This window comes from Terrapene carolina, unplaced genomic scaffold (genome assembly GCF_002925995.2).
Source record: "Terrapene carolina triunguis isolate 2854851 unplaced genomic scaffold, T_m_triunguis-2.0 Scaffold751, whole genome shotgun sequence".
In the NCBI taxonomy this organism is placed as follows: domain Eukaryota; kingdom Metazoa; phylum Chordata; order Testudines; family Emydidae; genus Terrapene; species Terrapene triunguis.
This window is the reverse complement of record NW_020665102.1, coordinates 82,739-98,917: the sequence shown is the minus strand read 5'-3', so window position 1 is coordinate 98,917 and position 16,179 is coordinate 82,739. Positions and strand designations below refer to the sequence as shown.

General features: G+C 54.6%; 1 protein-coding gene across 1 annotated transcript in view; it reads left to right on the top strand.

Annotated features, from left to right (window-relative positions):
• The window catches only part of CLDN7 (claudin 7), a 60,937-nt gene extending 57,143 nt beyond the window's left edge, over positions 1-3,794 (top strand). The window contains exons 2-4 of the mRNA XM_026660340.2: positions 2,543-2,707; positions 3,045-3,129; positions 3,496-3,794. Coding sequence (XP_026516125.1) covers positions 2,543-2,707; positions 3,045-3,129; positions 3,496-3,661 — 416 coding nt within the window. The 3' untranslated portion in view covers positions 3,662-3,794. The remainder of the gene's footprint in view (positions 1-2,542; positions 2,708-3,044; positions 3,130-3,495) is intronic.
• Positions 3,795-16,179: the final 12,385 nt, after the last annotated feature.

Below are 16,179 nucleotides of genomic sequence, written 5' to 3'. Positions count from 1 at the left end.
CCCCCCCTGCTCTGACCCACCAGCCCCCACTACCCTCCCAGACCTGGGCAGAGAACCCAGGAGTCCTGGCTCCCCACCCCCACCCTGCTTTGATCCTAGATTTCCCTCCCCAGGGCAAATTAACAAAGATGGAATGAGATGCTCTTTACCAAGGTTGTAATTAACCCAAAGCATCTATAGCTTTAGGCTACTACGGTGATAAATGGTTTACAAAGATTTATATGGAGAGTGGGGGCTAGTGGTTAGATATGGGGGGGCTGGGAGCCAGGACTCCTGGGTTCTCTCCCCGGCTCGAGGAGGGGAGTGGGGGCTGGTGGTTAGAGCAGGGGGGGGGCTGGGAGCTAGGTCTCCTGGGTTCTCTTCCCGGCTCGGGGAGGGGAGTGGGGACTGGTGGGTTAGAGCAGGGGGAGCTGGGAGGCAAGACTCTTAAGGGTTAGACCAATGGTCCCTCTAGCCCAGTGTCCTGTCTTCTGACAGTGGTTCAGAGGGATTAGCAATCAGCATCCACTCCCAGCATCTGCCGCTCGGAGGTTTAGGGACCCCCAGAGCAGAGGGTTGCCCCCCGGCCCTTCTTAGCGAACACCCATTGATGGACCAGTCCTCCAGCAACTTCTCAAATTCGTTGTGGAGGCCAGTTATACGTTTGGCCTTCGCCACATCCCCTAGCGAGGAGTTCCACAGATCGACTGTACGTTGCGTGACAAAATACTTCCTTTCTTTTGTTCGGAAACTGCTGCCTATTCATTTTGTTTGCCGACCCCTAGTTCTCGTGTGAGAAGGAGGAAATACCACTTCCTTATTGACTTTCTCCACACTCATCACGATTTTATAGACCTGTGTCAAATCCTGCCTTCACCGTCTCTTTTCCAAGCTGAAAAGTTCTGGTCTTGTTCATTTCTCCTCACACGGCAGCCGTTCCAGACCCTGAATCATGTTTGTTGCCCTTTTCTGAACCTTTTTCAATCCCAATCGATGTTTTTTGGAGACGGGGTGACCACATCTGCACAGCTTCAAGATGTGGGCATCCCATGGATTTATCTAGCGGCAACATGATATTTTCTGTCCAATTATCTCTCCTTTGTGTGATGGTCCCCAACATTTTTTTGACACTGCTGCACATTGAGTGGGTGGATGGGGATAGATAGATACGGGGTGGATGGGGGTGGATAGATAGATAGAAGAGAAGAACATAAGAATGGCTGTACTGGGTCAGACCAAAGGTCCATCTAGTCCACTCTCCTGTCTTCTGATAGTGGCCAATGCCACGTGCCCCAGAGGGAATGAACAGAACAGGGAATCATCAAGTGATCCATCCCCATCGCCCATTCCCAGCTTCTGGCAAACAGAGGCTACGGACACCATCCCTGCCCATCCTGGCTAATAGCCACTGATGGACCTATCCTCCATCAACTTCTCCAGTTCTTTTTTTGAACCCTGTTATAGTCTTGGCCTTCACAACATCAACATCCTCAAGGCACAGGTTGACTGTGCGTTGGGTGAAGAAATACATCCTTTTGTTTGTTTTCAACCTGCTGGCTATTCTTTTCATTGGGTGACCCCTAGTTCTTGTGTTCGGAGAAGTAGTAAACACTTCCTTATCCACTTCCTCTACCCTCGTCATGAGTTTATAGACCTCACTCCTATCTCCCCTTAGCCGTCTCTTTTCCAAGCTGAAAAGTTACTAATCTTTCCTCGTACAGAAGCCGTTCCAGACCCCTCATCATTTTTCTTGCCCTTTTTTGAACCGTTTCCGATGCCAATCAATCTTTTTTGAGCTGGGGCGACCACATCTGCACGCAGTATTCAAGGTGTGGGCATACCCTGGATTTATAGAGAGGCAACAGGATATTTTCTTATGCTCTATCCCTTTCTTAATGATTCCCAGCATTCTGTTCGCTTTTTTGACTGTGGTTGCACACTGAGTGGATGTTTTCAGAGAACTATCCACAGTGACTCCAAGATCCTTCTTGCATAGTATCAACCAATTTAGACCCCATCATTTTATAGGTACAGTTGGGATTATGTTCTCCCATGCACTGATCGGCACTGGGTTTCCTCTGCCGTTGTGTTGCCCAGTTGTGACACATCCCTTCGTCTGCTTCGGGGGGAACTAGCCTCAGTAATTTTGTCTCTGCAAATGTTGCCACCTCACAGGGCACCCCGTGGATAAGGATGCTGGCCAGCCCTCATCCCGCTGCAGAGCCCCCGGGGACCCCACTGTGAACACTGACCATTTCTTCCTACCCTTTTCACCTGCTACTGATGCCTGGGTTCTCCCCCTGGCTCCGGGAGGGGAGTGGGGGCTGGTGGGTTAGAGCAGGGGGGGCAGGGAGTCAGGACTCCTGGGTTCTCTCCCCGGCTCTGGGAGGGGAGTGGGGGCTGGTGGGTTAGAGCAGGGGGGGCTGGGAGCCAGGACTCCTGGATTCTCTCCCCGGCTCTGGGAGGGGAGTGGGGGCTGGTGGGTTAGAGCAGGGGGGGCTGGGAGCCAGGACTCCTGGGTTCTACTCAGCTGCCTCACCCAGTTTCTCTCTCCACCCGACAGCTGCTCTCCAGGCGACACGAGCGCTCATGGTGGTCTCCATCGTGATGGGCATCATCGGCATTGGTGTCGCCTCCATGGGCATGAAATGCACCCGCTGCGGGGGGGACAACAAGGTGCAGAAGGCACGCATCGCCATGACTGGGGGGCTCATCTTCGTGGTGGGAGGTGAGTCGAGGAAGGGGCTGGCGGGTGGGTAGCCGCTGGGTTCCTCTACCTGCCCAGGCCTGGAGTGGGTGGGAGCCCTTGTTCCAGGCTCCCACTGCTGGGGCTACTGGCTGAGACCTGGGCAATTAATTTCATGCATGAAATCAGATGGGAGCCAGCGCCCCCTAGAGGGGACAGGCCCCTGCCCCATTCCCCGCCCCCCTGAGCCAGCCAGTCCCCGTCCTGGGGCCGGAGGGGACCCGGCGCTCCCCAGAGGGGACAGGCCCTGTGTCCCACTTCCACGTTCGCGAGATGGCACCGGGTGGCATTTCGAAGCCCATGTTTCTCTCCTCCCCAGGTTTAGCGGCGCTGATCGCCTGTTCCTGGTATGGAAACCAGATCGTGCGAGATTTCTATGACATCACGGTACCTGTGAACACCAAGTGAGTTGCGGGCTTCTCCCATGCGTGGCCCTAGGGGGCGCTGTGGGGCAGGGAGCGGGGGGGGGGGGGGGGCGGGGGGGGGGGGGGCGCGGGGGGGCGCGGGGGGGCGGGGGGCGGGGGGGGGGGGCTCAGCAGGGGGCGCTCTCCCCTGGCACGCAGGGCTGGCCTCAATGGACTGCATCTCCGCACCAGGCGAGGGATCCTAATATAACCAGCTGCCCCACCCCAGAGGTGGCTGCCGCTTAAGTTTTCCTGACTAGAGGGGCACGAGGCGGGGCTAAGTGGAAAGGGGCGGGGCTGATCCAAAGAGGGTGGGGCTCTTGGGGGAAGGGGGCGGGCCCACATCTGATCAGTCTCCCCCTCCAGGTATGAATTTGGATCGGCGATCTTTATCGGCTGGGCTGGGTCCGCCCTGGTGCTGCTGGGCGGGGGTCTCCTCTCCTGTTCCTGCCCTGGGAAATCAGGGTACAACCAGCAGTACCCCAAAAGCAAAGCCACTTCCCGGACCCCCACCAACAAGGAATACGTCTAGCGCCTTGATTTGATGCCAGCTGTCCGGCCCGTACCCCTTTCTGCGGTCGATATCCTGGAGCCTGTGAAGGGGTTAACTCCTTGCATTGTGGGGGGTGGGGTACCCCCACTTAGGAATATCGGGGTGCTCCCAAACTCTGCAGAGATGTTTTTAAAAGCATTCATGCCCATTGAGATTGGTTTTGTTTTTTACCTTCCCACATTTTTGGGGTATAGGAAGGATTTTTGGGGTGCAGGGAGGATTTTTGGGGGTGCTGTGTACTGGGGGAGGGTTAACTGAGTAAGGGGGTGCCCCTAAATTCTGTTCAGCATAGCTGATTTGGGGGGAGAGGGTGGGTTTTCATTTTATAAGCAGGGAGCACCCCAAAACAGGATATACCTGTATAAAGGTGCGTGTATATTCTGCCATACGTTGGAGAAACCAGCTCAGATTTTCTTCCTTTTTAGCCGGGGTTAAACCTCAATATAACTGACCTGATCTGTCTCTGAAGGGGGGGGATCCCCACCCTGAAATCTTATGGTCTGTCCTTAAAATGCCCCCCCCCTTCTTTAAGAATCTCTCCCCATCATCGCTATGGTGGAATTGTATTTTATTTTTATTGCAAGGGGGGGAGTTTAATGGGGGGGGGGTGTGGCCAATGTCTTTATTTAAAAGCGCTCCCTCTCGTTAGGGGTTTTTAACGAATGATCTGTGCGTGGCTGAGATTCGGGTGGTCTTTGTCCTCTTTTGTACAGAAATTAAAAACTGTGTGTTTTGAAAAAGTGTGTGTGTGTGTGTGGTGCCTCCTACTGGAGAGATCTGTCTTTGGGGGTGCCCTCTAGGGGTGGGGTAGGGTTCCCCAAAGGGGGAGATCAGGGTGTGTGTACGCTGCCCCCTGCAGGAAAGGTGCTGTCTGCATCTCAGCACCAGGCAAGGGGTCCCTGTGTAACCAGCTGCCCCGCCCCAGAGGTGGCCGCATCTCAGCACCAGGCCTGTTGCCCATCTTATGCCCCCTCCTCCTCTCTCTATTTTAGGGGGTCCCTCATACTCTCCCGGCCTTCTCCCTGCCCCTGAGGCTGCCTTCCTCCAGTTACCATGTGCCCCATTTCCCCGGGCTGGGTTTAGGGTCAGGCGCCCGCCTGTGGGGGCTGGCTTTGCAGGTGCCAGCCTGGGGGAGCTGTTTGGGTTGTTAACCACAAAAGGGGAATTCACCGTCTTACGGGCCAGGGATAAATCACGCAGGCACCGGAGTGGAGAAATAGGCTATAAATGCAATAAAAAATAAAAGTATTTAAAAGTTTAACAGGGGGGGGGCTTTGGTCTAGAGCTGGGCCTATTCCTGCCCCCCCCCCCCATACTATTCCCATCACAGGGGCTCTGTAGGATTCCCCCAAGCCAGCACTGTGTGTACATTTCATTCCGGGGGGAATTTCTAGGGACAGAACGAAACTGACCCTATCTCAGGCTGGGGGGTGGTAGCTGAGTGGCTAAGTGAGGGGGAAGGGGCAACCATTTTCAGGGGTGACCCCCCCCAGCTTAAAACTGCTCCCAGGCCTTTTTCTTCTGACGCACAAGTCCCTGCGTGAGCAGGGCCCCAGAGTCAGCGGAAGGAAGCTGTTGCTTGCGGACATGAATGCCTGGTGGCTGCAGCCCCCCAAGAATGGGACACCCCAAAAGGAGGGGGTGGGCTGGTGAGGGGGGCAGGGAGACCCTGAAAGAGAGGCTCTCCAAGGAGGGGTGGGGGGAATGGCAGGACCCCTGGAGAAGACAATGAGTTTTTGGGGGGACCCCTGTCAGGTCAGGCGCTCCATGGGTCCCAGCCTTCAGGGCCCCCACATCCACACACCCCCAACCACATTGGGAGGCCACAGTGTGCCACATACTGGACAGACCCCCCCCCAAAAGATTGGGGTCCCCATGAGCAGACTAGACAGCCCCTCCCAGCCCCCCCCAAGTGAGATCAGGTTCCCCCCACCCCCATCTCACCAGGTGCTGCACAGACACATAGTCACACACTTCCTGCATGAGGCTCCCAGCCCCCCCTGCTCTAACCCACCAGCCCCCACTCCCCTCCCAGAGCTGGGGAGAGAACCCAGGAGTCCTGGCTCCTGGCCCCCACCCTGTGAGTTTAGCACATAACTCCCAAGCATCCATCTGTGTCTCCAGCTGCCCTGCGTTGCCCCCTACAGCTGCACCTGAGCCTCCTTCCTGCCTGTGATTGGCCCCGGGTTCAATCCACCCTGAGGTGTGAATTACCTGAGCCAGGTGGGAACAGCGCCTGGGTATGGGTATAAGAGGATCCGGAGCACTAGCCCCTCTTGATTGCTGTAGAGAGGCAAGATGGGGGCTGGCCTCTGGCTGCCGCTGGTCTGGGTGATGTTTGAGTTGTCCTGTCCCTCTGCCTGGCCTTTGCCAGGAGCGACGAGAGCTCCCACCCTGGCTCCTGCCCGCTCCCTTCCCTGGGTACCCCTCAGTGGCCTCCTGCCACCTGTGAGAGTCCAACGCCGACCTCCCTGGCCGGAGGCGATGGTGCGGAGGGATTGTGGCCCGCCGTGTCCCTACGGTGCGGTCCTCCTCTTCGTGGTAGATCTGGCTCAACACGGGGCTGGTCCAAAGGTAAGTTTGGCTTCCTTGAGCCCCCACCAGGGTCCTATGGGTTCTGGAGCAAGTTCTCAAGAACTTCCAGGCTCTCCTGTTGGTGCACCTATGTAATCTTTTGGTCCCTCTGAATCTCGCTGTCCCTTGGCCCTGTGCCCTGTTGAAGAACATAAGAATGGCCATACTGGGTCAGACCATTTAGCCCAGCATCCTGTCTTCTGACGGTGGCCAATGCCAGGTGTCCCAGAGGGAATGAACAGACAGGGAATCATCAAGTGATCCATCCCCTGTTGCCCATTCCCAGCTTTTGTCAAACAGAGGCTAGGGACACCATTGCTGCCCAGCCTGGCTAATAGCCATTGATGGACCTATCCTCCATGAACTTCTCTAGTTCTTTTCTAGTCTTGGCCTTCACAACATCCTCTGGCGAGGAGTTCCCCAGGTTGACTGCGCTGTGTGAAGAAATACTTCCTTTTGAGTAATGGTCTCAAGTTGCAGTGGGGAAGGTCTAGGTTGGATGTTTGGAAACACTATTTCACTAGCAGGGTGGTGAAGCACTGGAATGGGTTCCCTAGGGAGGTGGTGGAATCTCCTTCCTTAGAGGTTTTTAAGGCCCGGCTTGACAAAGCCCTGGCTGGGATGATTTAGTTGGGGATTGGTCCTGCTTTGAGCAGGGGGGTGGACTAGATACCTCCTGAGGTCCCTTCCAACCCTGATATTCTAAACCTGCTGCCTATTAATTTCATTGAGTGCCTCCTAGTTCTTGTGTTATGAGGAGTAAATAACACTTCCTTGTTTACTTTCTCCACACCCGTCATGGTTTTATAGACCTCTGTCCTATCCCCCTTCGCCGTCTCTTTTCCAAGCTGAAAAAGATCTCAGAAGCTTCTGGTCACCGAGCCATGTCCCATGTTGGTGCAGCTGATTTCTCAATTCTGCTGAGTTCCTCACCCGCACGAGCCCAGCCTGATGGTCAGGAACTGCAGGTCACTGAGCCATCTTGCAAGTCTGTTCTCCTATATAATGTCCCCACGGCACTGGCTGGCACCTGGGAATTTCCAAGGGACATTCTGATTTTTGGTCTTGTTTGTTTTCATTTTGCTTGGGAACAGACCATGGAAAATTTGGCATTTTCCCGTCAAACGCAAATCGATTCGTGAGCATTGAATCGCCTTGTTTGAACTTCGCTCTATTTCAGCTCTTCTATTTCGGTCTGGCAGAATGCGATTTTTCATTTTTGATGGTTTTAGCATCGAATCGTAGGACTGGAAGCGACCATTCCAGTGCTTCACCACCCTCCTAGTGAAATAGTGTTTCTTAGGGTATGTCTACACTACAGGTTTAATCCGAATTTAGATAATTCGAATTTGTGAAACAGGTTGTATAAATTCGATTGTGCGCGGCCACACTAAGCACCTTAATTCGGTTTTTAACCACATTAATTCGGTGGTGTGCGGCCACACTACCCCATTAACTTAAACACAGTAATTCGGTGGTGTGCGGCCACACTAACCCTAATTCGAATTAACAAAATCGATTTAGGCGTTACTCCGCTCGTCGAGGTGGAGTACAGAAATCGATTTTAAGTGCCCTTTAATTCGAATTAACTGGCTCTGTAGTGTGGACGGGTGAAGGGTTAATTCGGATTAACGCAGCTAAATCCGAATTAAAGTCCTAGTGTAGACCAGGCCCTAATATCCACCCTAGACCTTCCTGTCCTGCGACTTGAGACCATTGCTCCTTGTTCTGTCATCTGCCACCACTGAGAACAGCCGAGCTCCATCCTCTTTGGAACCCCCCTTCAGGTAGCTGAAGGCTGCTATCAAATCCCCCCTCGCTCTTCTTGAGGGGTTTGGAGGGAGGGACGGGGATCAGGGCTGGGGTAGGGGGTTGGGGTGCGGGGGGAGGCTGAGGGGTGCAGGCTCCGGGCGGCACTTACCTCAAGCGGCTCCCAGAAGCAGCAGCATGTCCCCCCTCTGGCTCCTATGTGGAGGCATGGCCAGGCGGCTCCTTGCACTGCCCCGTCTGCAGGCACCGCCCCTGCAGCTCCCATTGGCTGCGGTTCCCAGCCAATGGGAGCTGCAGGGGTGGCATGCAGAGTGGAGCCCCCTAGCTGCCCCTCCGCCTAGGAGCCGGCGGGGGGCCATGCCGCTGCTTCTGGCAGCCACGAGGTGCGGCCCCCGAACCTGCTCTCCGGCTGGAGTGCTGGAGCGGGGCAAGCCCCAGACCCTGCTCCCCAGCGGGAACTCAAGGGACGGATTAAAACGGCTGCTCTTTAAAATCTCCAATGATGGAGATCTCACAACCTCCCTGGGTAATTTATTCCAGCACTTAACCACCCTGACGGGAAGTTTTTCCTAATGTCCAACCTAAACCGCCCTTGCTGCAATTTAAGCCCATTGCTTCTTGTCCTGTCCTCAGACGTTAAGGAGAACATTTACCTCCCTCTTCCTTGTAACAACCTTTCACGGACTTGAAGACGTAATACGGCTTTGAAACTTTACTACGCAGACACAAACTGCTGCTTTTAACCAAAAAAGTTTCCTTCTTCCTTATTCCTGATTGCCTACTTCCAGTTCCAAACGAGGTGCGCGGTTGACCGGTCTGTTCGTAACTCTGTTGTTCGTAACTTCTGTGCTTTGTCTACTGGCAAATTTCGACTATCCTGGATGGAAATCTTTTTTCACTGCCGTGTGTGTGTGTGCATGCATGGTGGAATTGACGTTTGTTTACTGATTAAAATCTACAGCTGACATATAAATATTCAAATTAATTTGAATATCTAAATACTGGAGCTGGTCTACTAAATAGATATTAAAGATAATGAAGCCTAAACCAAATTAGCCTAAATGATTCGTTGCCATTGTTTGTTTTCCCATGAAATGTTTTGATTCTGACAAAGTGGCATTATTGGATGGTTCTACCTCTGTGTTGTTGCTCTGCCTCCCACTTTGGTGTAGCTGGGGGCGCCTTCTCTCCCAGAGAGGTATTGGTGGCAGTAGTGGGATCCCAGCATTTTCTGGGTGTCTTTGCTGGCGCGGCAGGGCAGGTGTCGTGTGTTTGTTTTGTTTGTTTGGTTTTTTTTCCCCTCTCCAAAGCAGTGGGTCAGGAAGTTAACACCCCATAGAGACTCGTGGGGCAGGTCTTTCCATCCCTTCCCACGTGCCATCTGAGCAATCGGTTCAGGCTCTATGCAGACTCAGGCAGGGTTGCTGAGTCAGTTACACTCAGGACAGCTTCTTCCCCGCATGATCTAGACACGTGCCTAACGTTTTTTTAAATGCTACCTGAGATGGTGTTACCATGATGTACCTCCATGAGCTGGGGACCTTAATCCAGAACAGGCTACAAAGCCAATCTCAGTAGCTTCTTGGGCAGCTGGGGCAGAGAACAATGCTGGATTAATTCCAATGCCTGATTCCTTCCAGGGGATGCCGGACTTCTTGGTCTATACCACCACCCTCTCTTACAGCTACCTACCTGCCATCAGAACCAGCCCAGGTGTGGTCCGTATTGAGTGTTGCTACCCCAGGTGAGTCCATAAAGGGGATCCCTATCCTAGAACTTGTTCGCCCATCGGGGGATCCCTGCATGACGTGACAGCAGCCAATCGGTGGCAGACGGTGATGGTGGGAAGGGCCTCCGGGTCAGCTTCCCATTGGAGGCCAAATCAATGATCCTCAAAGGTGTTTTAGACACCTAACTCCCATTGATTTCAATAGATGTTTTGGTGTCGTCTGATAAAGTTTGTGGGTGACCCCCGGCAAATGGGGGGAAGTGTTAAATAATGCACAGGATGGGACACCGCTTGGCTAGTTTTTTACTAGGGCTAAATGTACACGTAGACATCTAGGATCCAAGAAGGCCCTTTCTCGCCCAAAGAGCTATTGGTGGCGGAAGTGGGATCCCGGCATTTTCTGGGTGTCTGTGCTGGCGTGGCAGGGCAGGCCACGCTTACCGCATGGGGGACTCTATCCTGGGCAGCCAGGGCTCTGAAAAAGCTTTGGGCGTCGTGGCGGGAGATCAGATAAACGTGAGGGCGTGGATCTGATAAAGGGAGAGGCGGGGTCGAACGATGCTGGGGATGGATCAACAGAGGGACCCGGAGAAGGTGCAGAGCAGTTACTTGACCTCTGGATTCAGCCCTGGTGCGACTTCTGCTGGGGTCCATAACTCAGGGAAGACGGTGATAAACTGGAGAGGGGTCGGAGAAGAGCCATGAGAAGGATGAGTTACCGTCACAAAGGGACGGTTCGGGGGGGGGGGGGGGGGGGGGTCATGTCTCCAAAAACCGGGGGGGGGGGGGGGGGGGGGGGGGGGGGGGGGGGGGGGCTTGATCATGTCTCTAAGTACCGGCATGGGCGGCGGGTATACTAGGCAGGGGAAGGCTGTGCCTCCCCAAACAGCCTGGTGTGGCCCCACCCCCACTCCTGCCTCCTGTTGCCTTCTGTGGCCAAGAGGCTGGGGCAGGCCGGCTGGGGGCCGCGGTGCGCACAAGACCCCCCCGGGCTGGGGCCACACCGCCCGCCCAGCGCTCCGGCCGCGCCAACGGTTGGAAGCTAGATGAATTCAGACCGGTAATAAAGTGTGAAATTTTAACCCTGAGCGTAATTAACCAGCGGGCCGATTTACCCAGGTTGGGGTGGATTCTCCATCCCTGACCTTTTTTCAATCAAGACGGGATGGTTTTCTAAAAGGAATTAGAGCCCCCCCGCTCTAACGCACCAGCCCCCAATCCCCTCCCAGAGCCGGGAGAGAATCCAGGAGTCCGGGCTCCCAGCCCCCCCTGCTCTAACCCACCAGCCCCCGCTCCCCTCCCAGCACTGGGGAGAGAACCCAGGAGTCCTGGCTCCCAGCCCCCCCTGCTCTAACCACCAGCCCCCACTCCCCTCCCAGAGCCGGGGAGAGAACCCAGGAGTCCTGGCTCCCAGCCCCCCCTGCTCTAAACACCAGCCCCCACTCCCCTCCCAGAGCCGGGGAGAGAACCCAGGAGTCCTGGCTCCCAGCCCCCCCCACTCTAATTCTAAAAGGAATTCTGTCCGGGCAGTTCTCAGACTAAAGCGGAGGCGCTCAGCCTTCCCAGAGGCCTGTACCCCTTGAGAACCACTGGATGAGATGGTCACAATCGGGGGGGGGGTCAGAACAGGGGGGCCAGGGGAGCTTGGCCCCATCACATCACTTTGTACGGGCCGTAATGGCGAGTGACGGGGGCGGGGTCTCAGAGAGGAGGGGGTGGGGTTTCTGAGGGGAAGGGGCGGGGCCTCAGAGTCTCTTCTAGCCTGGGAATCTCTGACTCTGTAAATACTCTGGTGTTCTCCTTTCCTTCTCCGTAGCACAAGGAGAGTAGGGATGGGATTTTAACCGGCATCGGTGAGCCGGATACTAGAACACTGTGTTCTCCTCCGGTGGCCCGAAGGAGCTCGATTTAGATCGCTTCTTGCATGAGAGCGAGTGTTTAGTCTAGGGAGAAATGCAACGTTGTGGCTTCTGGCGGCTCCTCCTTCACAGCAGGCATGAAAGGCCTCCCGAAGCGCAGGGCAAAAGCCTGAACAAGAACCAGGGCGGTCGCGAAACCCAGACACATCTAAATTTGGAAGGAGGCGGCTTTAGCCCCACTCGCAAGGGAAGCAGTTGGTTGACTAGTTCGTGATGGCTTCCGATCAAGTCCTGGATGCCCTTTGTAGAAAATGCCTTCGTTCAACAAGCTTTTATTTTCGGCTCAATACGGGGGTGAGATGTCAACCGCCTGGGATATACAGGAGGGCAGGAGAAATACTTCCTTTTGTTTGTTTTAAACCCGCTGCCTGTTAATTTTCCTGCCTGACCCTAGTTCTTGTGTGATGTGAAGTGGTAAAGAACGCCTCCTTATTCCCGTTCTCCACGCCATTCGTGATTTTATAGACCTCTCCCCTATCCTCCCTCGGTCGTCTCTTTCCCCAGCGAAACACTCCCGGTATTTTTCATCTCCCCTAATGTAGACCCCATCGTGTTGTATGCAAAGGCATAGGTGTGATTGTTTTTCCAATGTGGGTGGCTTTGCATTTATCACCATCAAATTTCCTTTGCCATTTTGTTGCCCGGTCACCCAATTTTGTGAGATCCCTTTGTGGCTCGTCGCAGTCTGCTTTGGCAGTAACTATCTTGAGTTGGTTTGTGTCGTCTGCAAGTTTTGTCCCATCACTGAAATCTACGAAAACTTGTCTACTCAGGCTGGGCACATGGGACTTCAACAGAAGTGGATTCAAACGGCGCGGCGTGCCGAAGTCTTGACCCAAACGTTGGGGCAACTCTGCCCTCAGAACTGATTGTAATTACAGAGATCGAGGCAGAAACCAAATATTCTTGCTGTCTTCAACAGCCTTCCCCCCACAAACTCTGTGTGTTGTGCGCGCACACACAAAAAGCAACACTGTTGTATTTCTCCCAAGACGGAACACCTGCTCGCACACTGGGAAAAAGAACATGCCAGGCGGCTTGACAGTGCCACCTGGTGGCACCTGCTGCCATGCGTGATGCCACTAATAGACTTTGGGAGTTCAATTTATTTAGCTAGTCGAAAAGCAGGACAAGAGGTAACTTGATCGCTGTCTAGAATTGCCTTTGGCTCGGAGAGGAGAAACGAGATAGTAGGAGGGCTTCTTCATCTGGCCGGCAAAGGCAAGGTGAGATCGAGCGGAAGCCGGAGAAGTTCAGACCTGAAATGAGGCCTTGATCAGCGTCTGGTTCTTGAAACGGAGATCAAGTGTCTCTTTTTGTGGAAGATCCGGAGGCCCTTTGATCAATTGGTACCTGAAATCCAGAGCACTCCCCATATTGTTCCCATCACAGGGGCTCTGTAGAGTTCCCCCCCAAGCCAGCGCTGCGTGTACATTTCATTCCGGAGGCAATTTCTAGGGACGGAACAAAACTGACCCTATCTCAGGCTGTGGGGTGGCATCTGTGAGCGGCTAAGTGAGGGGGAAGGGGCAGCAGTTTTCAGGGGTGACCCCCCCCAAACTTAAAACTGCTCCCAGGCCTTTTTCTGCTGACGCACAAGTCCCTGTGTGAGCAGGGCCACTGAGTCAGCTGAAAGAACCAGTTGCTCACAGACATGAATGCCTGTTGGCAGATCTGCAGCCCTGCTCAGCCCCCCCCAAGAATGTGATACCCCAAAAGGAAAAGGAGGGGGCATGGGGTGGGCTGGTGAGGGGGGCAGGGAGACCCTGAAATCGAGGATCTCCAGGGAGGGGGTGGGGGGAATGGCAGGACCCCTGGAGAAGACGAGTTTTGGGGGGGACTCCTGTCAGGCCAGGCGCTCCATGGGTCCCCACCGTCATGCTGATCGCAAGTGGTCCTGCTTTGAGCAGGGGGTTGGACTAGATACCTCCTGAGGTCCCTTCCAACCCTGATCTTCTATGATCTTCTATGAACCAGACTTCCCTGGATAACACACACCAGACAGCATCCCTGAATTAATTCCTTTTAGAAAAACACCCACGCTTGAGCTAAAATCTACCAGTGATGGAGAAGTGCTCCCGAAACCCTTGGTAAGTTGTCCAAAAGGTGAACTCGCCTTACTGATTAAAAACGTGCTCCTGTCTGAATTTGGCCAGCCGTTGGGTTACGTGGCCATTTTCTGGCATCGCGGAAACCTCTGCCCGGCTTTATTTGCGTGTCCCTGGGAGGCCAGGAACAAGGTAATAGCTGCGAAAGACACACGTGACGTCTCTGGGGATCTCGGGTTTCTTTCCCGAACCATTTAAGTTCCGGCAGAGCTCGGTCATGAGCGGGTCTCAAACCTGGGGCGGCAAGGGTGACTGGCCCTCGTGGGAGACTCTACCCCACAGGCCGATTGGCAGAGTCCCAGAGCAGCTGATTAGGAGCTGGACCAGGAAGCCACCTGCTTAATTTTCCTGGCTTCCTGACCCGGCATCTCCCATGTGGTTCCAGGCTTCCCGTGTGTCCTCTGCCCCTGTCCCCCCCGGTATTCCCCCAACTCCTGCCTCGTGCTGGCGGACTCCTGCTCCGACGGGTCAGTTGGGAAGCCCATGACCCGGCCCTGCCGCTCTCGCCTGACCAGGCCGAGGGGTAACGCAGTGGCTTTCGGTTCCGGGGACCCTGAGCAAAACTTCGCCCTTCCCCAGAGATGGCGTGAGTAGCTGGACGTGATGCCTAGGAGGGGACTGTGGGTCATTCTAGCGGGGTGGTCCCCTGCTCCTGCCCTGAAGGGCTTAAAGCAGCCAGGGAGCAGGGCTGGGGCAAAGGGAAAAGCTACTGGGCTGATTGGGGAAGTAGCCACAGCTGGGCCATGCCCCAATCAGGCCCCAGCTGGCTTTCTATAAGAAGGCTGGGAGCCAGGAGCTTAGCAGTCTCTCAAGGGCCTGGCTGCAGGGAGCTAGACACAGGGTACCTGAGTGGAGCAGGGCTGGGGAGCTCCAGCCTGGATAGCCCCAGGCTGTGGCCTAGCAGAAGGCCAAGGGGTACTGGGGGTTGCAGAGGGCAGCCCAGGGAGGCCAAGGCAGCAGGTCCAAACCCCCCTTGCCAGTGATGAGTGGCCAAACTGCAGTCTGCCCCAGGGCGCGGGGGCTAGATGGTGACTGGCAGTGGCCTGGTGCTGAGGCAAGCTGGGGATAGTGGGTGGGGGTTCCCCAGGGAGGGGAAACCCAGATCTGTGGGGTACTGCCAGGGGGCAGCATCCCAGTAATAGGGGCACCGGGTCCTGGGAGGGCCACGGGCGCCAGAAGAGGACAGGCGGATCACCGGCCTGCAGAGGGCGTTCCAGAGGCTGGTGAGCTAATTCCCTGGACGACCAGCAGGAGGCGCCGCAGGGGTGAGTCCGGACCCTCTTACAGTCATCTTCCTTTTCTTTCTAGCAGCCCGCCTCCGGGAAAAGGTTCTGGGGCCGTCGGCAAATGCTGCTTGGACAGGAATTATGGGGCGTTCAGAGGTCGATCAGGGAGAATCCAACGCAAAAGGCATCTTCCTTCACGGCCAGGTAGGTTCCAAAGTCTACGGGTTGAGTGAAACCTCCATAAAACTGGGGGGGGGGGGCACCCCAACCTTTGAGGTCTTGGAGTCCTTGTGGGTAGTTCTCTGAAAACGTTCACTCCATGTGCAGCGGCCATGAAAAAAGCGAACAGAATGGTGGGAATCATTCAGAAAGGGATAGCGAATAAGACAGAAAATATCCTATTGCTTCTCTATAAATCCATGGTACGCCCACATCTTGAATACTGCGTGCAGATGTGGTCGCCCCATCTCAAAAAAGAGCTATTGGAGTTGGAAAAGGTACAGAAAAGGGCAACAAAAATGATTAGGGGTCTGGAACGGCTTCCGTATGAGGAGGGATTAATGAGACTGGGACTTCTCAGCTTGGAAAAGAGATGACTAAGGGGGCAATATGATAGAGGGCTCTAAAATCATGACTGGTGTGGAGAAAATAAATGTGTTGTTTATTCCTTCTCATAACACAAGAACTAGGGGCCGGCAAATGAAATGAATAGGCAGCAGGTTTAAAACAAACAAAAGGAAGTATTTTTCCCACACAACACACAGTCAGCTGGTGGAACTCCTCGCCAGAGGATGTTGTGAAGGCCAAGACTAGAACAGGGTTCAAAAAAGAACTAGATAAATTCATGGAGGATCGATCCCTCAATGGCTATAAGCCAGGATGGGCAGGGATGGTGTCCCTAGCCTCTGTTTGCCAGAAGCTGGGAATAGGCGACAGGGGATGGATCACTTGATGATTCCCTGTTCTGGTCATTCCCTCTGGGACACCTGGCATTGGCCGCTGTCAGATGACCGGATACTGAGCTGGACGGACCTTTGTTCTGACCTACTATGGGCGTTCTTATGTTCTTATTTGGGGAAATACGTAAGGAACAATTAAGCTTCCTTGGGGAATCTGAGGCCTGGTCCACACTAACCCCCCACTTTGAACTAAGGTACTTCGAATTCAGCTA